We start from the raw sequence: 23,751 nt of genomic DNA, 5'->3' as shown, positions 1-23,751 counted from the left end.
ACATAATGTGTCACAATTATACAGTGGAATTAGATAGCATTCATAGGCCAGGAAGCTAAGAGATTAACATTTTAGCCTAGAGTTTAGTATTAATGACATTCTGAATTTTCATGAGTGGTTCTGAGTTTGAAACTGAAAAAGATGGATTTGTCTTGATTCTTTATTGGTCTCATTCTCTTTTCAGATATCTACTTCTATTTCTTCTAATGAAAAACATAATGTTGAAAGCCTGATAGAATCCAAGTCATGTTTTCAAAAGATTCATCACAGCACCAATTCCAAGCATTTTAGTACAAATCAGACCTCAAGAGACTTACATGGTCAAAGTTCAAGATCCTACGGCAGGCAAGATTGTAACTCAAGATCTTCTGGCAAGAGAGACCTATCCACTGAAAGACAGGACAGAAGTTCAAAATTATCCTGTAGGTAAGAACATAGTTCAGGATCTTCCCACAAACAAGAAAACTCCCCTGAAAGAGAGAAACATAAATCAAAAACTTCTTGCAGACAAGAACAGTCTTCCCAGAAAGAGGATTGTAGCCCAAAAACTTCTCTCATGCAAGAACATGGTGTGAAGACAATGTGCAAGTGAAAGCGTACTTCAAGATCCCCTCCAAAGAGGAAACAAAATTCGGGCAAGATCTCAGAAGTTGGATAGGTACTTTGGATAGCTTGTGTGTGTGTGTGTGTGTGTGTGTGTGTGTGTGTGTGTGTTTAAGGAGGCAAGTAAGAAAAAGTAGGGCCACATGGATAGGACAAATTAAGAAAAGGACCATGAAAAAACAGGAATTCTCATAGCAAAAAGGAAATGGTGGATACATTCAGATTAAGTGCTCTTAGGAATGTTCTAGTGGGCATCAGACTGAGATACAGACATTTCCACATACACATCAGCTTTGCTGTCAGACTTTTTGTATTTTTTTTTTACTTCATTGCTGCATCTTCACTGTGTTTTGCCCTCCCATTGAGCCAATTAGTACTTCATTCAGGTGGCAAATGTCTTTAACCAGTGAATATGTTTGTTTTTAGTTTGTGAGAGTAAGACTTAATCTTACATTCTTAACCATCTTAAAAGTACCTTGAATTTTAAATGTGATGTATTAGTTAAGTTAGATGCAGAAGAATGTTGCCACTCAAATAAGTCCTTTTCTCCCCCTTCAGGTGGAAAGAAGTTGGGAAGTTGGGAAGAAATTGTGGCTTCCATTGCCATTGCCATTGCCATTGCCAACAGAGCTGCAGTCCATCCCGAGAGAGTTTGTGGCAGAGATGTTGCTCTCCTTCTCATTTAACTTGTAAAATAAAACACCTCCATGTTTCCAGAGGTTTGATTTTTCTGAGGATTCTGGTTTTATATCAGAAATAGTTCAGAATGTAACCTATTTTGTTCTCATTGAAGGGATTGAGTTTTAGTATCTTTAGGAGAGTTTCTTAACAAATTATTGTGGGTTAGCTTTTTCTCTAAGCTTCAACCAGAGGTTATAATTGGATGCTTTTTTCTTGATAATGTGATCTCCAAAAGGAGAAAACTAAAGGGGGGGGGCTTAGTATTGAATTAATAGAAGTGACAAATGAGATGCCTATGGGAAGCCCAGAATTATCAAGCAAATTGAAAGGCATGTGTCATAAGTTTATTGAAGTGCCTTTCAATGTTGGCAGGAATAATTACATCTTGTAATGAATTCAAGAGATTGATTGAACTTTTTATGAAGAAATACTTCCTTCCATGAGAACTTGATTATATTTTGGAAAAGAACTTCGTAAATTAAGAACAAAGTAATAATTGGGCCTTGTTGAATATCTTTTTGGATAAATATTTCCAAAATTACATGGGAGGATATATGACTACAATTTAATTTAATTTATATCATGCTTTTAAATTTTTTACAAATAACTCAAACTGGTAAACTATCTAACATGCCTTCCTCCTATTTTCCTCACAACAACAACCCTGTGACTTGGGTTGGGCTGAGAATGATTGACCCAAAGTCACCCACCTGGCTTTCATGACTAAGTGAAACTTGAATTCACAGTCTCCTGCTTTCTAGTCTAGTGCCTTAACCACTAGACCAGTATTTTATTTTATTTTTTATTTTATACCACTCTGATATTTTTTTTCTACTTCTTTGTTTGCATTTGTATTGTTTTGGTCTTGGAATAGAAAACCAAGCATCTCTATGAAGAAAATAATAATCTGTGTCTGATTTTGTTTTTATTTCACAGAAATAAGTAATGTCTATGGAATGCCATGCCACTTTTCTCCAGAAAGATCTGTTGCGGTAAGAAAATATGGTTTTATCCTCCTGCTGGCTATGCTAGATGAGGGTGAAGAGAAACTAATAAATGATATCGTATCAGAAGAGATGATGCAAAGATGAAAGTGTATTCCCACTTCTTCCATTATGATGAAAGGAAATTCAGACTGTCTGCTTTAAGAATTAACATAAAGGTTATGTTAATTCTTGGGTACTGGGGGCCACAGAGGATGGACTTTGTAATACTTGAAACATGGCTTTTGTAGTATTGTTGCACTGACTAATTCACAGGGGTTTTCTTGTATTTTAAATTTGCTTTTTCAATTGCATTGCTGATAATTTCCCATAAGTCTTAACCTTCAAGAAAAGGTCTCTCTTTCAGAAACGAGGATGGGCAGGAGAGCATTCAGCACATTGTAGATAACAGTTTCATTTTTAGCTGTTCTCAAGCCTCCAACCTTGAGAAGCACTAAGAATGTATCTTACCCAAACCCATTTTGATATTTTTTTTGTTTGCTAATGTTTCTTTCTTTTACCTTTATTCAGAATACAATGCTCTTTTTTATGGCTATGCTGTAATTCTTGTGATGTAACTGAACAGATGACTATTTCTAAACCAATCAGCTTTTTGCTTTGAAGTTCTTTGTTGTGCTAACTATAAAAGTAAATGTAATCCATTTCTGGGGAGACCACACTTTATCAGAGTACTTTAAATGATCTTCGGACTTGGTTGTTTATTGGAAAAGGAAACCTAGGGCCAGATTTGGCCATCAGTATCCAGCCCAATTTTTCTGATTTTCTTGTCTTTTGCCCCTAGGAGAGACAAAGTTAGTAGGGGACCTGGTGTAGGAGAAAGATACTAGGCTGCAATTTATATTTCACTATCAGTTTAAGAATCTACATTCAGGAATCTCCTGGAAACTTGATAGCAATCACATACATTGTTTATATTTTGACTGGCCTTTTGGTATTTGAGTTCTATTACCAATTTTCACGTGTCTATTATATGATTGGTAATACCTTTAAAATTAAGTATGTGTGCTGTTGTCCTTTATCTACATTTGTTCCTTGTGTTTGTATTTTTTTTCCAATTTTTATTATTTTATTTTCAATACAATCATAAGAAAAAAAATTCAGATACGTAAGAAGTTAAAATACAACACACAAATTCCAACATTGCTCACCCATTTCCCCCCAGACCGCATCCCCCTCTCATCTCTTCACTTCCCCCTTCCTTCTACCTCCTCCTCTCATCTCCTCTCTCTCTCCTCCATCTTTCTACTTACTTGTCCCTCTCCTCTTCTTCTCAATCGGATGCGGTCTGCGGGAAAATGCCCGAGCAATCCTCTATCAACAAAATCTGAACTATTGAACATACTACCCATACTCCCCCCTCCCCCCACCCCCTTCCCCCCACCCCGACTTCCCAGAGCTCTGTACAGGGTTACAAAAAAAAAAAGAAGAAAAGAAAAAAAAGAAAACTAAACATAGTCAACTTAAATTTACTACTTATACAATAACCGGAATCCTAATAACCCTTAACTCTCTGCAAACTTGAATTCATAATTTAATAAAAATCCATTATTCATAAAATAAATGAAACTTTGTTGTTCCATACTTGTTCTGAATATATTCTATCCATCTTCTCCATACAGAAACATATCTCTTTTGTGACTGATCCTTTAAGTAAGCAGAAATTTCTATAAATACATGTTTGTATTTTGTTATTCACTTATCCTTCTAGGAAATTATCCCACCATAAAATCATTCTGGGAAACTGGACACTTAATTATCCATTATATACTGAATAATTAGTATAGATAAGCACTAGGCTTAATATAGTTTTAGTTTGCTGTTATTAAATAAACTTATCTCCCAGGGGAAATCACCCATGTCCCGATCCAGATGTCTTTGGACTGCATTGGTACAATTATAGTTTGTTTGATTAACAAACAGGGCAGAGTGATTCTGCTGTAGGATCTGCAGTTTAGCCTACCCGTGGCAATTGGTTACTTACAACCACTTGCTATAAATGTCTGTTTATTCTTCACTCACATATTAACACAACTACATGATCCCAAAGTGTATATAACTTTTGTGTATAACTTGTTACATTCCACATACACATCCATACAATTGTCCATGTAAGTTTTATAGGACTAATAGAGAGGACCCAAATCCCTCCAAAATGTTCAATAAAAATCCTCAATAAAAATTTATCAAAAGCTTACGTTTTAGAATAAGGCATAGTGCTTAGCTTGTGAAAATGTAAGCCAAAATGTACTATGAGACAAGACATAAGGCACAAACAGGAAAAGTTTGCATATATTATAGCTAAAAATGGTTCCCAGAAGTGGACACTTTCTGGAAGATGTTATGAAATATGTAGAAACATGATTAGCCAATGTACAAGTTAGGAATAGTTTTGCTGAATACAGGTAATCTTTGATTTACGACCATAATGGAGTCTGCCAATTACGATCAGGAATTGGGATGGCCAGTAAATCAACCACCTTACTTAATGATTCCCATCCCTGCTGTCCCCAATGCAAATCATTAAACAAGTGCACAAGTTGTTAAAATGGAGCATGAGGTGCACAGCTGTATAGCTGTCTTGTGAGTGAGAAACTATGGGGAAGGAAAACAGTGGATGCGTCTGCCTTTCCCAGTTACACTGCTGCCTTTTCTCCTTGGAGTGGCAGTGGCAGGAAATGCAGGAAAAGCATGATTCAGTGTTTCACATGCAAGCCAATCAGCTGTGCAGCAGGTAGACAAATGAACAGGAGGCATTGGGGAAGAAGAACAAGCTGTTCCCCCCCCCCCCAGGACATGTTCCTCCATCTGGAAGTGAGCACCATTTTGAAGTGCCCACAATTCATTATGGCCACTCTGAAAATGGCACTTGGTTCCAGACCGCAGCCATGCTGTCTAGTGACATCAAGCAATGGGGCAGTTTGCTCTTGTTCCCAATGCAATCTGCAGAGCTTCCAGAAGGAGGTATGTGTGAAAAGATAAATGAGTGATTGGTGATGGAGGCAGGGAGGAACATGTGGGACCTGGTGGCATGGGAAAGCAGGCCTAGTGACTATGGGGTCCCAGATGGATAGGGAATAGATGGGGGGCATCTGCAGTGGCTCTGTAAGCAGTCATAAGGTTGAACAATCATGAGAGCTCTACAGCTGCCATAACTTTGAAACCAGGTTGCAACTAACTTTTGCAGAGTCTGCCATAACTTTGAACCAATACTAATTGACCAGTTGTAAATTGAGGACTACCTGTATTGCACTGTATGTATGTAGAAATGCTGAGATGTTGGTGTTAGGACACAGAAAACATCTTGTGGCCCTATAACATGAAATATGCTGGAAATTGGGGTGGATACTGTATAAAACCCAGCAGTGGGCATTGAGAGGGTGTACAAGCTTTAAGAGAGATCTCCTTGTGTTCTTTCTTCTGCAGAATAAAATCAAGTTTACAATCCCACCTTGGTGTGCTCAAGGGCATACCAGTATTGGGTTGGGACAACAGGATGAATAATGTATATTTTAGTAGTGTTGCAACTCCTAGAATAGTCAGCGACAGAAACTAGCAGCCTTTCTTCACATATTCCTTATGCTTGTATGCAAATAATTAGGTTAAATTGGTTGTTTCAGTAAATCTCTAGGTGAACATATGCTGACAAATTTCCATATGGTACAAAGTTAACATGATATTTTTCTGCTAATCTACATGCAAACTTCCTATTTATGTGCAGTTGTTTAGAAAAGAGAATGTGGTAGGTACAAAAATTTGGACACCCTTTGTAACATTTTTTTTTTTTTTTGGCAGAAGTATCAGCTTCTAAAAATTTCTTATAACCAGTTAAGGGTCTTTTTATTCTTCCTTTCAAACTTTTATGTTTATGTTTGTTTTGTTTTGTGCTTTTTTTTTTTTACTATTCTTCCTTGCAGAACCAAGAAACTTTTCTACGTTGAAGATTCGTTCTCCGAGTTTGTGGGTTGCTTTCCAAACATTTCGTTACCAGGCTAGGTAACATCTTCAGCAGTGTTTAAGGGATGTCTGTAAATTCTGCTGAAGATGTTGCCTAGCCTGGTAATGAAACGTTCCAAAACCAACCCACAAGCTCAGAGAACAAACCTTCACCTTCATCCTACACCTGAGCTACAGATATTCACCACTATTGCAAACTCTTCTATTTTTAGGACTCCTTATGTATGCTGAATGTTTGAAATCCACCCACAAGTTACAGTAATATTCAAATCTGTGGACTGCAAAGTCCATTCCAAAAACCTTTCCCTGAAGCATACAATTTAACCAGGGATATCTAAATTTTTGCATGCAGCTGAATACCCTTTAAATTTTATTTATTTATCTTCACTGGACAATAAATACTGGTGGCAAATGCACCAACATTGCTCCGTTGATTTTTTTTTTTTTTTAAACAGATGTCTTTTTGGTATTATCTCAGTACTTGCCTTTGGGATCCTAACATGATCTTTTCTCCTCTGGGCCTGTAGAATGAAAAGGAATAAGAGAGAGCAGACAATTGGTGGAACCTAAGATAATTGAAAAGAAGAAAAAAACAACATCAAAGACTGGAAAATTGACACCTTTTTTATGGTCCATAAAGCATTTCCAGTTATAAAACATTGTGCTGCTCCTCTCCCAGTCAGATGTTTGTGATCTGGATGCTTGGTAACCATTCACACTTAAAATCGGTTGTCAAGTGCCTCAACAGTGAACTCCATTTAACAATGTTCTCTGTTAAATTCTCCAGAAAGTCAGTGGGGAAGCCAGCAGAGAAGGTTGCAAGCTGATGCCATCAGCAAAAGGATTTTCCCTGCATGCATGGAGCAGTATTCTTTTTTTTTTTAATTATTTTTTTTTATTTTCCATTTATTCGTACAAAATAAAGTAAATTCCTAACCATTGGTACCGCCTGCCCATTCCCCCCCAGGCTGCGTCCACCCTCTCTAATCCTTCCCTACTTCCCTTATGGAGCAGTATTCTTGTGCTGGGCTGGAGAAACAAAGCTTAGATTCCAAAGATCTGACCTTCGTTTCTTCAACCCGCAGCAAGCTCTCAAAGGCTAGGGAACTGGCCCTTTTTTTTTGCCCCAGAAAGGCAGGGGCAACTTAGCAGGATGATGGGCAGTGGCAGAACCAAGAAAGGCAGGGGGCTCAATGTTTTCCTTCCCCATTTATTTTTTGCTGGCAAGACAGCTCTTTGTGGGCACATCTGAGAGCCATCCAAGGGATGGGAAGCATCTTGGGATGGGGGAAGCCTTAGGAGGCTTGATGCAAGTGGGCTTGAGCCTGCACTAGGCCTCCCAGGATCTCCCCCACCCCCACCGTGTTGCACTTAAGGATCTGTTGATGGAGAGTGCAGAGATGGCTGATCTTTACCTGAGGCAGTTCATTTAACGTTTGTCCTGACTTTCAACCCTAATGGGCAGGCTTCATTACAGTTATAACTCGAGGACTATCTGTATTGGAAAGTTGGATCTACTTTGTAGCAAAATTACTATATACGTTCTAGACTTCCTTTTTCCTAAGTATTCAAAATACGAATAGTCTAGTTTTATGCAATCCTATGTAGCAGTTTTTTTTTTAATTGAGGAGGCTGTTAGCTCTGTTAACTACGTATCTCATTGAGAAATTTATTGATACAGCCATCAACCAAAAAGAAGGAAACAACCTCTTCTTGCCACCTTAATGCTGAAGAAGAAACTAATTCTTCAGCCCCATCCTGGACTCCTAAAGACCGCTCTGCAGCAGTGCTGGCAAGAAAAGAAGAGCTTGAACAGGTAAGGAGAAACCGAGCTTCCCCACTAGCTCCCAAACATGACTGCTGAAGATAACAAAAGAAATGGTAGAGAGGAAAGAAAGAAAAACACTTTAGAAAACTAGTTTTGGAGTCAGAGGACTTAGCTTGTGCATTTCACCTGCATGATTAAGGATTGGGCTTCTTTGTATTCCTTTATTTATTATCAGGCCACTTATGTCTGAGACTGTGATCCAAGACCTACAAAATCAGGGAACATAAGCACACATTATAAACTCTAAATCTTAATTTGTAAATTAGATTCTGAGAATTCATGATTTGTTTATAGTGAGTATGAAAGGAAGATGGCCCTGATGAAAACAGGGAGGTAACATTGCATGTTTCATTCAAGGTCATCTTTCTTACTCATTATGCCTGCCTTTAATACTCCAGAAGTTGCTGAATAATGACCATCAACATTTCCACAATTGGCCATGAACTGTGGCTGCTGGAAGAGGTTTTTCAGAAGGCCCAGCTTTGCCACCCCTGCTTTAAAGAAATAACTTTGTTTTTCAGTGTCTAGTTGACAACCTTTGTTTCAAAGAATTTATCTTCTCTGTCCAATCAGTGTAGATTTTCAGTGATACATCCAAAGTTGAGCTCAGTGATGTTCCAAATGTGGATGGGGCTGTGACACAAGGGGAACTTTACCTGTATAGACTGAATTTATTGTTGTTCAACAGACTCATCTGAATTCTAATCATTTGAAATAATACTGCTACTATCCACATGCATACCATATCCAGTTTACTCCAGAAGTGCTTTCTGAGAAAAACAAGGACAAAAATTGCAAACATGGATGCTTTGTGTATTCTCTACTTTGAACTTTTTAAAAACAATGATATATATTTACTTTTATATATTCTTGGGTGCCCCCCCATTTTATGCTCTTCTGATCGTTGCCACAGACCCAGTGATTATAGATGGAGTATCAGTAGTGTGGTCTTAAAAATGCATTGCTTATTCATTGGCCTGATGGAATTTGGTGTTTCACTTTAGGCCTACCTGCAGGTCCTTCTCAACTTTGGAGTAATAGCCATCATGCTGGTGGAAAAGGAACCCTGCATGATAGAAGCAATGAGCTCAGCACTACGAGCTAACCTGAGAAAGATTGGAGACTACTATGAATGTCTGCTAAAGAACTACATTGACAGCTTAAGCTAAGAAGACATCACATTGCCAGATCTACCTAATGTAACTGAAGCATTTTTTAAGTCAATTAAGCTTTCTATTCTTCAGGCCTGGGATAAAGCGATAGCCTTGGAGAAGGCCCCCTTTTGGCAGTAGAGCTGAGAAACCACATTCTCCTGCAATAGCTACAGAGTGCAGAAGTGACAGCTAGCAGATTTGAAAGCATTATTGTAATATCAATCCAAGAACTTGGAAGAGAAAATTGGGAGGAGGAAAGCAAAAAACTGTTAAAAGTTGAGTGTGATGCCTAATGGATTCTGAATGGCTCAGGCAACTCAGATCAGGCAGTAACTGGAACAGGAATAGAATCTACTAGATTTATACTTTGAGTTACATGGAGACATCACATGTTATTGGTAATAGACAAGAAGTTCTTTTTTAGGGTATTAAAAATACCGTTGAGCAGTTTTGAATGTTGGTCTTTGTGCAGAAGCAAACTGAAGAAGATCTCCGTTCTGTGATGTTCCAGTAATACTCAAGAGAAACCCTGGTAAAACTAGCATTTGCTCCTTTCAAATCTATGAAGTAGCATTTGTAAAAAAAAATAAAATCATTTTGAGACAACTTATCTCTCAGAGTTGCCTTCGTTGGTGAGTTTGCCTTCGGGGTGTTGTTCCTATTCAGACATATTTTTCTTAAGTTTCTGGTTGAGGTTACCAAGTTAAGCATTCAAATAAGATAATGAAGGCAAGCTTAATCCATTTTTTCTTTATCTCAGCATCTTTTCAATATATCTTTATGTGGAACTTTGGACAATAAAGGTCCACCTCAGGGTTTTAAGATTTTATGTACACCAAATAAAAGGGCTACTATTTAGATCATATTATCTCATTCTCTGCATTAGAATACATAACAATATGTTGCTTCTTCTTTAATCTTCATGTGGTACAAATGACTTTCTGCAATCTCTCATTTTTCCAGTTATGTTGGGCTAGCAACATGGTTTAGAGCTAGAAAATTTCTGTATCTTATTTTTGGAAGAAAATTGAATGACCTACCATATAGCCCTCTGCCCTGATTTTGACTCATCAGCTAAGGGACCCTTCACACAAGAAAACATAACAAAAACAAATGTATGGCTGATGGGTGGGAAAATAGGACAACCCCAAAAAATGGAATAGCATTGAATCCACATACAGCTTCTTAGCAAGATCCAGTGTAAGTAATAATAGCTGTTTAACCCATTTTATCATCTTCCTAGTGTTATTTCCACAGAAGCAGGATCCGCTTTTCAGGTCAACAAATGCCATCTTGCATAATCAAACACAGCTGGGTCATGTCTGCATTTTGATGGAGATGGTTGCAGATCCATTGGTTGTAACAAAAAAAATCCTGACTGACTGACTTGTCCTCTGGACCTGACCTTGGTTTGGTCTGTATTCAGCTTAGCACTTCCCTGACTGACAGGCAGTATCCAAGAGCACCCACTAGGAGGAGCAGGCCTCACTGCCTGCTGTCTAACTCAAAGGCATTACATTTTCCCCTAACATAAAACAAGACTTCATGGCAAAGAAAGGACATTTTTATAAAGCATTATTACATGATGGAGTTTTATTCCTATCTGTCCCAAGATTTTTCTTGACAGCTAGATTTCAGTCTTTAAGTTCTGATATTACAAATTGCTTATTAATCACAGATAAACACACAATGTTATACACAGAGACTAAAATACAAACATTAATTTCTACTGGTTAACAATCACAATAAAGTTGATTTGATCTGAAACATCAATTAAATTGTTAAAAGTATACTTATTAAACTATGTAGTAAATAGCTGATTTCCAAAACAAACTGAAACATATGCAAATGACAAATTCCAAGTAACAAGTGTAGACATTTGAATTTTCCAGAATTCTTCATCAGCAAATGTGTGCAAAGCAAAAATGGGAAAGGGATAATTTACTACTTTGTTCCCCCTGCCTAAGTGGCACCCCCTAATTTAACTCAGTGTGTGGCTCTGACCAATGCATACAAGGGATCTAGCTGACATTTCAAAGCAGTTCTGACTTAAGGCAGTCTGAGTATCCTTTCAGTTCCTGATCCTGATCTGCATGCCTGGTTGTTGAATTTTAGGAAGATAATTCTGTAGGCTATTTGTATTAGGTAGGTATGTCTGGGTAGTCCTTCTGATAGTTAAGAAAATAACCATGTTTCCTGGTAGATACCATTTGTTTACAGTTGAGGAAAGGCCATTAATCAAATCAGACACAATTTCTAAACTCCCATTCCACTTGCCTCTTCTATGGCTTTTACCTCATGTTTTTATTAACTTTTCCTGTAATAGGAAGCAATTGTTCTCCGTCTTGCCTTAAAATCTCTTGTCTTACAGCTAGTTTGAAGCAGTATTAAAAACTGATCATATATTGACCATAATTTAGTTCAAGGAGGATCAGTTTCTGATCCTTTTTGGACTGCACTTCAGTTTGTCATCTAACTCACTGTTGAAATAATTGGCTATAGAAATGACTACAGGGGAGGTGAGGAGAGCTTTGGTCTGTGGAACATTACTATTTCATGGTGTTTATGTGTTATCAACAAAGGATTTGTCTAGGAGCTTCTATGTATTGAAAGGGGAATTTCTAATTTGGCAAAAGCACTGGGGAAAGTTTTCATTTTCTATTAAAACCCAATGAAGATGCTTCAAGATTTGATATATGAGCTTCCAGAAACATTACTATAATAATTCTGTTAATGCGTTCCATTAACATTTATATTGCAGATTCTGTCCAAGAGGAGGAACTTTATAAATAGCTGTGAAATAGATTAAATCTATCTCTACTTTGTATCCAAATTTATCAAGCCTTCACTTCAAGAAAGCATTTTCCACTTCAAGAAAGCATTTTCTTAAAATCATCAATGAAAACATTGATCATTATGCTACAAAATCACCATCCTTTTGTCCTCTTCCTTCAGCCTAGCTGAAGGAAGCATTCCTTCTTTTTGACTCCTGACCACTTCTCAAATCCTGAAATGAGAATTTAGTTTTGATTTAATTGACTTAATTCCACAAGAGAAGTATAAACATGGCTGTCAACAGTTGAGTCAGAGGAATTTTTTTTTCTTTTTTTTAATTCCAAGAAGCTGCACCAACTTCCAGTACGTTAGGATTACTGTATTTTCCTAATTTCTGCCTCCTCTTTTTCAAGTAACATCAACTTCTCCTATTAATCTTTCCCAAGCAAAGTGTTACTATGCAAATGGACCTTCCTTTTAGCAGCACAAATGTGTATGTGATCTGCATGAATGTAAACCTTGTGCCTTCACTGCTGTAACAATACATTCTTATGGCCTGACAAGGTCTCAGTGCCACATCTGATGTTATTTTTCTACCCTTTTTGTCTATAGTTGAACTCTCTGTATGCTCCACCAAAAGTGAATCACATCTCCAAACCACTTACCTCGCCCACTTTTCTTTGAACTCACTCTTAACCTGTCATTGATTTGAAAACATTAAAATCTCTATAGACCGTTGCTTGAATTCCTGTGTATCTGACCCACTGATCTGACATTAGCCTCAAATCTCATTTGATAAATTGTATTTTATTTTATTGTTTTAACTTCCAGAACATACATATCTGTGTAATAACATATAGTTTACAACATCCAGTCAGAACTGCTGCTATAGGAGGCCCAGTTTGTAACAGTGACTTAATGTTCCAACCACAAGTGTGTGTTTAATTACAGTCTTGATAGAGTGTGGGAGTCAGCTGCAGACATTCAAATGAGACTGTATCTGATGCCGAGATAGGAAATCTGAGTCAACATGAAAATAAGACCTGTAGCATAATGTTTTGGAAAAACATCTCAAGTACAGAAAACAAGTATAAGATTAAACCTGTTTCCTTGACAGGTGAAAGAGCATTAAGTGGTTAGTTTCTTCAGAGCAAACTTGGAGTAATCATCCTGTCGACCTGAAATATTCCGTGCTTGGCAGAGCCAAGGTTGAATACTGTAGCTTTTCACCAATATCATCAAAACTAAATACAGTAATACAGTCTGGTAGCCTTTTTTTTCTTTCTTCAGCATCTATCTTACGAAGAAAATTTAAGAATTAATTTTAAACTCTTGAGTGAGCCAAATAAAAGGGGTTTAGAGATTTTTCTTATAGCCAAGGTGACAGTTACCTTTATTTGGTTTTAATAAAAATGTACTGATTTGTTAGAAATAATTCTCCATGGCACCCAAAATTATAAAACAAATGCTGACTTTTTTATCTGCTTTTTGGACTTATCAGCCTTGCAGCAGGAAGAGAATGGGAATATATATGCATGCATACAAGCATCTTTGAGCAGGTTTCTGATACTAATTTTAATCTATTCATTGCAGAAGATGATCTGCTTTCATTACTATCTCTTTCCCCTTTGCTTTATCTGTTCAGATGGCTGTTGTCTGTCTGCTAGGATATACTACAGTGTTTGCTGTTGGCTCTTGCTCTGGCAGCCCACCCCATTCCTTTCCCAAATGTTTCCTGCTCCATGTTGGTGAAAGCTATGCATCTGGAACCAGGCTTTGGAATTGGCTTCCCAAAGAAGAAGCCTTCTGGCTCAGAGTCAGAAGAGGATGAGGATGAACAAGTGAGATACTTGGCATCATCTTGTTCCATAGTAGCTTCCTGTTCCCCATTGCTGCCTTCATGCATTCTGTCTGGAAAATCCATAATTAATACAGATGCCTGTGAGGTTACAGAGGGTCTGCTTTTGAAGTGGAAGTCTGCTTGTTGCCGAGATGTTTCTTGAAAATATGTTTTTAAATTGTGATTATCCCTCACAACTGTGGTGCTCCAAGCTGTGTCCATGGGATGAGAGATGGAGATTCGTACATCCTCTTGAGGTGAAACAGTCAAGGACTCAAATACATGAAGTTGTGGGGTGATAGTTCTGTTTCTGAAAGAAACTGATTCCTCTTGGCTGTCAAACTCAGCATACGCTGAGGGATTCCCACATGAGTGAAGCCTTTTAGTCACTGCAAAAGGAATTAAAGATTAGCAGTTAGGAGAAATGAGGATGATCCTGCTTACTGAATAATTCCTAGAAAACATTCCAATAACCATTTTCTGGTATCAATGAGTTAGCAAGTGGTTGAAATGTCCATACAGGCTTGTTCACACATTACTGTACTTTATAGCTTATTTTTACTCTGGTTTCTTGTATAAACTATAAAAGCTTGATTCACAGAATCTGCTAAGACATAAATCATGGCTTAGAAACTACAGTAGCTAGGCCCATGTACCACACAGAATCAAAATCAAACATTATGGCTTTGCATTTTTTAACTCAGCTAAGGGTTCCAGTTATTCTATGAAGCCATTTCATAGATTCATTGAGTTGGAGTCATTTAAGTTACAGAGTCAGGAATCCAAATTAAAACTCTATCTGAAAGCTGTTTGAATCAAAGGAAAACTCAGTATTTTTTCCCTCTGTCCAGTTGTAACTGCTCTTAAATTTTGATTACTCTTCAGTTAGAATCTGATATTCCCTAATGTGATTGTATAATCTGTCCTAGAAGTTTGCCTGGTCTGTAATTCCCTGGATTCTTCTTTTTCCTGTTTTTGAAGATAGAGATAAAACTGTCCTTCTGTAGCCACATTCGCTAAACTGGTTCTGCAGGATTTCTCAAAGAGAATGTATAATCATATATAATCCACCAGTTATGTTGACCAGACCATCAGCAAATTGCTTTTGTATTCCATTCAAATTCAAATTCAAGTAGGCAATTCTTATATTTTTATCAAGCTAGAAGTGGAAACCTGCTTCTTCAAACAGTTCTTCATAACTGGCTGAAGAAGAGAGTGACTGAAAATAGGAATCAATTAGTTCTGCCCTTTTTGTTGTTATTCTCTGTTAGTTTTATGTGCTATTTATGAAACAACTGGAACACTGCTTCTTTGAAACGTATCTGATTATTCTTAGCATCTTTAATTATAGTTTTCTCATCTACATGTCTACATGTAGTCTTCCATGTTTGCACGCCTCTTCTCTCTTAATGAGTGTCCTTTTTAACTTTTCAAATCTTCACTAAGCTTTGGAGAAAATTATATTAGCTTTTTCTGCTATCTACATTTTTTTTCCTCATTGGAATTCTTTGCAACTGTGCTTTTAAGAACTTGTGTTCTATAAATTCTTATTTATCTTTCCCAATCTCCTTGTATTCATTACTGTTCTGAATTCATTAAAATCTGCTTTTTTGACATCTAAGATATATAATCAACTACACTGAGCATTAGTTTCTATTAATTTCAAGAATTCCAGTATTGTATCGTCATTGAAGAGGAACTAAAGAGCCTCTTGATGCGGGTGAAGGAGGAGAGTGCAAAAGTAGGCTTGAAACTCAACATTAAGAAAACCAAAATCATGGCATCCGGCCCTCTCAATTCCTGGCAAATAGATGGGGAAGAAATGGAGGTAGTGACAGATTTTATTTTTCTGGGCTCCAAGATCACCTCAGATGGGGACTGCAGCCAAGAAATTAAAAGACGCTTGCTCCTGGGGAGGAAAGCTATGGCAAATCTAGACAGCATACTAAAAAGCAGAGACATCACCCTGCCAACAAAAGTGCGTATAGTCCAGGCCATGGTTTTCCAGTTGCAATGTATGGCTGTGAAAGTTGGACCATAAGAAAGGCTGAGCGTAAAAGAATTGAGGCCTTTGAACTATGGTGCTGGAGAAGACTCCTGCGAGTCCCTTGGACTGCAAGGCGTTCAAACCGGTCAGTCCTAGAAGAGATCAACCCCGACTGCTCTTTAGAAGGCCAGATCCTGAAGTTGAAACTCAAATACTTTGGCCACCTAATGAGAAGGAAGGACTCACTGGAGAAGGGCCTAATGCTGGGAAAGATTGAGGGCAATAGAAGAAGGGGACGACAGAGAATGAGATGGCTGGATGGAGTCACTGAAGCAGTAGGTGTGAACTTAAATGGACTCCAGAAGATGGTAGAGGACAGGAAGACCTGGAGGAACGTTGTCCGTGGGGTCGCGATGGGTCGGACACGACTTCGCAACTAACAACAACAATCGTCATTTTCATCTGAAGGTACCATTTCTACTACTATTGCTATTGTTGTCTGTATTGGAAACTACCATCAGGTCAATGATTGGTTGGCTATTTTTGAAGTCCTAGAACCTCACAGATTTTCCTCCCTCTTAGCACATGTTCATCTGCAATCTCTGAGTTGTGAGAACAGACAGATAATAGTTGTCAGCTGCCTTCTTCCTATGTCGGCACACTGGCATAGATTGCCTTCAAATGTGCAGTGATAGAAGTCAGTTGGAAGTTCAGTGGAAGTATATTGAGGATATATTACCTACAGAATCTTAAATAAGACTGCATGAGACATTCAGTGATAGAAAATCTTCATTTGGGCAGGATCAAATAGCATCTGTTCCACCCAAACCTCGAGAGGATGACATGCAAAAGCCTTACCAAGTGCACCTCCCCTTTCCCCACAGCCATCTCTTTGAGTTCTGGCGGTTTCAGAGGAGCAGTCAGGGCTGCTGTTTCTAGCTCTTGAAATTGGGGTGGAGTCAGGGGATGGAGCAGAGATGAAAGCAGAGTCAGAGGAATCCGAGCCACTGGAAGACAAAGCTGATTCCTTTTCCAAACTACAGGCCTCAGAGCAGAAGAGAAGACCATGGTGAATGGTGATCGGCTGACCCAGCAGTGCTTTATGGCAAAGGCTGCAACAGAAACACGAGTCTTTGCTGTGCCAGTGTTGACCTTGTAGTACGATCTGTTTACTGTTGAGGCCTGTGAGAAGAGAGCAACAATCATTTCCTCTCCTGCACTATTGCTGGAAAACTATTTATGTCCTAACTTGGTTGAGAACAATCTGCCTGTTATGTTTCAGACTTTTAAAAGAAATCAATTCAAAATGTGTAAACAAAAGACAACAAAAGATAACAAAAGATTAATATTAAATCAGAAGTTTTTATAAACATGAAGCAGCCTTGCATGCTAAATTAAGTTTTAACATTGTGATCCTTATCCAAACTTCACAAAGCTATATAACAGCACTAGAGAGATTGATTCTATATTACTTTTGCTTTTACTTTTCTTGGTTTATACCTTGAGAGAGGAACCTCTGGCCTTCCAGCTGTTGTTAAACCACAACTTTCAGAATTCTGTATTATCAGGTGGCTTTGAAAACAGATTAAATTCCTATTGTAACACTATCTCACATACAACCACTCACTCAGAAGTGAGAAGCAGAGATTTCAAAGGAACTTATTCCTTGACAGTAAGTATAGGATTCCAGCCACAAACCAATGGCTAACAGTCACAAAATAACACCTAGTGATATGGCCATAAAATAGAGACAGCTAATATAACTTGCTCTTGCTTGCTCTTAGACACCTATATCATCACAAGAGATCATTTAAACACTGATGTTTATGCTATATGTTGATAGTATCATGAAGAATATTAGAAGTATAAAAAGTAATAGTAAAGTCAATCTAACAGCTTATCAAAACAGAGGAAAAGGTGTTGTATAATTGCATTAATACTTTTATCTCAATATTGATATAATCTAGAGAGTGGGATTATTGCAGACTCTCTCCTGCAGTCTGTTGGCCGAAAGCCCAGTGATGACTACAAGTAATTTCCAATAAAGTATGCTTTGTTGCTTCTATCTCCAAATGCTTTGGTTTTCCTTTTAAGTGAGCATTTTTCTCATAACACTATGAACACCAAATACATAATAATTAAAATATATACCAGACCAAATTCTGAATCATGACCATGCACAAATGTTGTCGCGATGACAGAAGATGAATTATAGTACAAGTATATGGTAGCTGGTGCAAATCTCTAAATAGCAGGTTTTGTGTCATTTTGTAGCTTGATCATGTCCCTTCCCCCTCCCCTTATTTTCTCCAGTAGATGTCCATGTTTGTATATCTTTATAATCACGTAGTCCCAAGTAACCTTTCAGTAACACTCAGGCAATCTTCAGGCAAGTTGATACTTCTGAAAAACGGGAAGGGCCGTAAACTCTGTGCCCATGCTTCGCTTGCAAGAACATGCCAGATTCACTCCTTAATAGGCAGTGCTGATCTAGATGGAGTGATGATCTGAAGCAGGTTCATACTTTCCTTCACAAGTCTACAGAAGAATTCCTGACCTACCAACAATCTCTCCGCAGGCTTGACAGATATCTGCATAAAGACTCTCAAAGCAAGCACAGCAGCAGGGTTGTCCACCCTTCATCACATATTGCTGAATCCGCAGGGGCAAGTCACACTCGAGACAGCAAAAGTGTTCTTCATGCCAGCGCATGCCTTCTGCCTCCACGCACTCGGAGGTGAAGATCAGCTGAAGAGACATAAGAGATGAAAGCTCATATTGCTATGGGCTAGATATTAAGGTGAAGTATGCAATGTACCAAGATCAATTTTCTTCCTAAGGTAAGAGCATAGGCTACATGACCATCATTTACTCAAGCCTTTGCAGTGACCCTATCCCATAAATCAAGTTTTCTGTTTAAAAATACACCATATTTATCCAACTGACAATGTTCTCTTGATGTATCTCAAATAGGTCATAATCTATTCTTTAAAAATCTTCAAAGTTATTAGGCTTGAGACCATGTTAAATATGTACACATCATCTACTTTTGCCTGTTTTATTTTGCTGTTTCTATGACAATTATCACTACCCAGCACCGTTAAGAATTCTGAAACTCCACTTAATAACACATTGGTCTCTGCATATTCTAGATGTTTTATCCTCCTATATCATGTACCTAATTCTCTTCCATATTCCTAATTACAAGATCAAAAAACTAAAGGGAAGCAAATTTAGGAATTTGTATAGGGGATAAGAGAGATATATGTGGTTAGATCTCTTCCAAAATAAAATCTCTCCAATTATGATGGGGAAAAAAATAAAAATCCAATTTTATCATGAATGCTCTCCTACGGGATTGAAGCTCAAGTCTCTCAATCTGGATTTGGAAACGGCCAGGCTAGATATATCAGCTGATTTAGTTACAAGAGCACAAACATCACCACATATACCTACCTGATCACATGAAGCACAGCGAGGGTGGAAAAATTCTGCATGGTGCCGACCACAAAAAATCTTCTCATTTCGATGGAAGTAAATTAGATCTATGAGTGGTTGCTGGCAAATGTGGCAGACAAAACATGTAGGATGCCACCAGCACTGTTCGCCTAACTTAGAGGCATACACACCCTGGTCTCCTCTGATTATATTCTTATCACACTAAAAATCAAGCAGAAATAATTCCTTTATCTAAGAGCCTTAATTATAACTATCTTCCTTCTATAAACTATTAAGACTGCTATGCATCCTTAACTTCAATAATTAAAATCAAATTATTTTACCCAGGCAATTCAAATTGTGAGTGAAAGGAATGTGCAAAGTGCAATGTTAGCAAATTGCACTTGTTTGCATAGCTGATTTTTCTGTGTAAAATTCTATAGTGTTTGCTGTTTTGTTTTATATTGGTTTTCATAACAGAGGAGGCAACCACTCTGTATCCCTCCAACAACTACAAATATTACTTAATCGTCTCTTGAATTTCTAAGATTTCAGTAAATGCTGCCTTCATCTTTTTCAAATATACCTTCTCTGACATAAGGACCTACAACTTCCACCTGCACCTGTTACCATATCCAAAGTTAGTATAACTGCAAAGATCACACTAAGCAGGGAAAACAGGGTTAGAGATAAGCCCAGACATCTTCATAATATGTCCAACATCATGATAAGAATAGCTCACATTTCTGCATAAATACTCGTGAGCTGTGAGAGGCAGATGACGTAAAACTCCCTGCCCCAGCGATTCCTGTCGCCTCCATGCAGCAAAGATACGGAGTTGCTTTCTTTCCTGTTCACCGATGAATGGACAATATTTCTCCTTAAATAAAAAAGGAAAAATGATGCCAAGATCCAGAAGAAGTATCTAGATAAATATGTATATTTGAGATGCAGTAACAAAACAGAGACAGATGTTGATCAACTTGCAAATATTTTTGAAGTTTTATTGTAATACCCAAAGATGCTTTTCAGACTTTCTCAGGTTTTTTTTTTCCCTTGAAAAGATTTTGCTTCTCAGCTTCTTAGATGAGAAGCGAAAAGTTTTCAAGGAAAAAAATATCTCAAGAAAGTCCAGTTGCCTTTTGAAAAGTATCTTTGGAACAACCATGGCCTGGATGATTGAGAATCTGCGTAGACATTTATTATAATAACATAATTTTATTTTTACATTTGCATTTTATTTCATGGCTTTGGTTGGCTTGGTTCAAAAAATTGGCTTGTACATAGTTAAATGAAGATCTTATTGCATGTATTTATTTTATTAGTCAAGACTGTATCATGTATCTGTTAATAAATCCCAATATTATATTTAGTTGGCAGCTCATTTCTCTACCAGTTTCCTTCTTAGCTCTTTTTCTTTAACATGATTCCGGAATTCTATGTATATCTATTCAGAAAAAATCTTATTACATCAAAAGTGACTAATTCCAAGTGAATAGGCACAGGATTATACTTGGCTTTTCTCCAAATCCTACTTTTATCCAATACACAATGTTTGCAAGCAAAATATTTAAAAGCCTGGGCAGTGTGTCCCAATTTAATGATCTCTTTACTAGCTGAGTGCTAATTTTGACTTTAATGTTGGAGTCAGTCATGCACATATGAAAGATACCAAATTGAGGAAGAAAGTGCTAGGGGTTGGCTAGGTCATTAGAGCAGCATTACTACAATAGCTTTACTCAAAGCTGGCTACTACCTAGTGGATGTGAACCCAGAGAGGTTATTTGTAAATTTAGCACATTCTATTTAGATAGAAAGAGACTTTAAATTTATCTTTACTTCAGTGGGCCAAAAATCTCTTTCAGTTGTTTAGTTCTTAGGAACAGCAATAAAATCCTCAGTCAGCTTTCTGACCAGAATGTCCTAGAGCAGGCCCCCCCCCAACCCCCAGTCCATGGACCGGAACTGGTCTGCGGCATGCCAGAAACTGGGTAGCACAAACAAGCAAAGCCCCATCTACAGGATGCAGGCGGCACACAAAACCATGCCCCCTGTGGTTCACGGAAAAAACTCCATGGAACTGGTCCCTGGTGCCTAAAAGGTTGGGGGCCGCTGTCCTAGAGGACTTTCACGGGAACATTAGTTGCAAGTAAGTTTGGTGAGCCATATAACAGCTGGACTCTGGCACAAGGGGTCGTAGGGGCCATACAACAGTATCTTCCCAATCACCATGAGGTAAAAATGACAAAACATGTGTCATGACTATGCAATGCAACTTTGCATTTTTGTACTGCATGTAAGAACATGAAGAATAAAATTGTGTTACCATGCACATTTCATCACTTGTTCCCTTTCTTCCCCCATAGGGACCTGAATCACCAAGTTAGTGCATTTTTATTATTTATTAAATTTCTATATCACCCATCTCAGCTAAGTAACTCTGGGCTGTTTACAACATTTGTTTGGTTATATTTTCTCCTTGTTATCATATTAAAAAAAAGGAAGCTTCTCCTATTGCTGTTTTTTTTTTTTTAGAAAGATCATGGAACTGCATGATTAGAATTTGAAAAGAATGGATAGCCCAAATAATTTTTTGAGTGCAAAGAAGGAGCATAAGAAAATAGTTTTGGCAGGACTCTTTAATCAAGTGATGCACAAATAAAAAAATAGACCCAGCAAACCCTGGGTAAGGCTTTAAGAAACCTACATTGCAGTCTTGTGGAGGCAGCTGGTAGAGGAGAATTTTGATACGGAGCTGATTGTGAATAGCAGCAGGGACAACAGCTGATGAACAAGAGCTAATGCTTTGTAATACCTGTAAAAGTAAATGAGGTGGAAATGAAGCAGTGATATTTCTATGTATTTGGGAGGAAAACAGTTTTCTGCACTACCCTCTGTCTTACAGATCATCTTCTCTGGGCTTGATAGAAAATCTGAGGTCTTCCCACATTAAGAAATGAAGGGATAATGAAAACAAACCAACAGAAGGAAGACAGCTAATTTACTTTCCATTTATTGTATAGAACCTAACTAGGAAAAAAGAGTTTGCCAAAGATTAGACCTATCTTCCTGCATATGAATTTGATCAAGCAGTAAGACTTGAGATGGGAAGTCTCCTCACCAAAAGAACAGAAAAATTGGCAAAAATGATTTTTTAAAAATAGTTCCTTTGTTTTCTGCATTTTTTCATAACTCTTTTCCTGAAAATTAAAAATACTGAAAAAAATATTTCCGATTACATTTCATTTATATTATATGATAAAATTGTTAAGATGAACAGAAATAACTTTACAGAAAAAAAGAATTTATTTTGGAAATACAGCAAATTATATAATAATTTTGCATGGGCATTGTGAAGCTTTCCTCAGTATAATTGTAGTATGAAAATGATAAATCATGAGTCAGAAAATACTGATAATTTCAAATTCAGAAAAGAAGACCGATTAGATAACATTTCATTATTCTAAAAATTATGAGTAGTCTGTCTTTCTCAGCCTTTTAATTAAGTTTAATAAACCAAATTATACACAAAATATTTTATAGAGCAATAAAATTATTTTATATCTATAAAGGGCGTAAGTATTGCACATATTTCAATTTTCCTCCCCATTAGTTTTTCCTCCCCAAAATATAACCGGGATCTTTGTTTTTTCCCTACTGCTTCAAAACTGCCAGAGATTTTAACATCGTCAAGTGATTTTTACATCTTCAAGTTGTAATCATCTACTGTTTACAATCCACCTGTTCTCAAATTATTTTATTTTCCTGGAATCAAGCATGACAATAACAAAAGGTCATGTGTGCAATACTGATATTTACACAGATTTATGTGAATTGGGTTGGTCCCAGATCCAGAGGCAGCAAAAGGCAGTAGCCAACTTGCTACTGTCATAACTCCTATTGACTTGTCAAATGAAAACACTGTTCACTAGCCGATCAGGAAAAAAAATCTCACCAGGATTAAACCTTGTTAACATTTAAATAGGAAATCAAAATGAAATCGCAGAACTTTAAACTTGTCTGTGAAATTGAGGGGGAAAACATCCTGGAGTAAGGCAGTGACAAACCATATTGTTTGAAGAAGACAACAACAACATAATAATAATAATAATAAAATTGGAAGGGACCTTGGAGGTCATCTAGTCCAACCCCCTGCTCAGGCAGGAAACCCTACACCATTTCAGACAAATGGTTGTCCAGTCTCTTCTTAAAAACTTCCAGTGTTGGAGCATTCACCACTTCTGGAGGCAGGTTGTTCCACTGGTTGATTGTTCTCACTGTCAGGAAGTTTCTCCTTAGTTCTAGGTTGCTTCTCTCCTTGATTAGTTTCCACCCGTTGCTTCTTGTCCTGCCTTCAGGTGCTTTGGAAAATAGCTTAATTCCCTCTTCTTTATGGCAGCCCCTGAGATATTGGAATACTGCTATCATGTCCCCCCTTGTCCTTCTCTTCGTTAAACTAGACATACCCAATTCAGCAACCGTTCCTT

At 37.6% G+C, this 23,751-nt stretch overlaps 2 protein-coding genes across 8 annotated transcripts in view; one reads left to right on the top strand and one right to left on the bottom strand.

Annotated features, from left to right (window-relative positions):
* Window positions 1–9,834, top strand: part of LOC120306546 — a 43,012-nt gene extending 33,178 nt beyond the window's left edge. For all 6 annotated transcript variants that reach the window (XM_039340021.1, XM_039339992.1, XM_039340012.1 and 3 more), the window contains 5 exons: window positions 185–426; window positions 1,162–1,322; window positions 2,221–2,276; window positions 7,924–8,058; window positions 9,075–9,834. In XM_039340021.1, coding sequence (XP_039195955.1) covers window positions 185–426; window positions 1,162–1,322; window positions 2,221–2,276; window positions 7,924–8,058; window positions 9,075–9,239 — 759 coding nt within the window. In that variant the 3' untranslated portion in view covers window positions 9,240–9,834. The remainder of the gene's footprint in view (window positions 1–184; window positions 427–1,161; window positions 1,323–2,220; window positions 2,277–7,923; window positions 8,059–9,074) is intronic.
* Window positions 9,835–10,792: 958 nt separating this feature from the next.
* PRICKLE4 (prickle planar cell polarity protein 4) overlaps window positions 10,793–23,751 on the bottom strand; it is a 30,103-nt gene continuing 17,144 nt past the window's right edge. The window contains exons 4-9 of one of the 2 annotated variants that reach the window (XM_039340034.1): window positions 21,972–22,079; window positions 20,007–20,144; window positions 19,283–19,486; window positions 18,388–18,574; window positions 16,685–17,008; window positions 10,793–14,228 (exon numbers count right to left, since the gene is read on the bottom strand). In XM_039340034.1, the coding sequence (XP_039195968.1) occupies window positions 13,663–14,228; window positions 16,685–17,008; window positions 18,388–18,574; window positions 19,283–19,486; window positions 20,007–20,144; window positions 21,972–22,079 (1,527 nt within the window). In that variant the 3' untranslated portion in view covers window positions 10,793–13,662. The remainder of the gene's footprint in view (window positions 14,229–16,684; window positions 17,009–18,387; window positions 18,575–19,282; window positions 19,487–20,006; window positions 20,145–21,971; window positions 22,080–23,751) is intronic. The other variant, XM_039340043.1, reaches the window with a different exon arrangement.

The sequence above is a fragment of the Crotalus tigris genome, unplaced genomic scaffold (genome assembly GCF_016545835.1).
Source record: "Crotalus tigris isolate CLP2741 ecotype Arizona unplaced genomic scaffold, ASM1654583v1 scf7180000017550.10884619, whole genome shotgun sequence".
Lineage (NCBI taxonomy): Eukaryota > Metazoa > Chordata > Lepidosauria > Squamata > Viperidae > Crotalus > Crotalus tigris.
The sequence above is the reverse complement of the archived record's forward strand: the minus strand, read 5'-3'. Positions and strand labels throughout refer to the sequence as shown.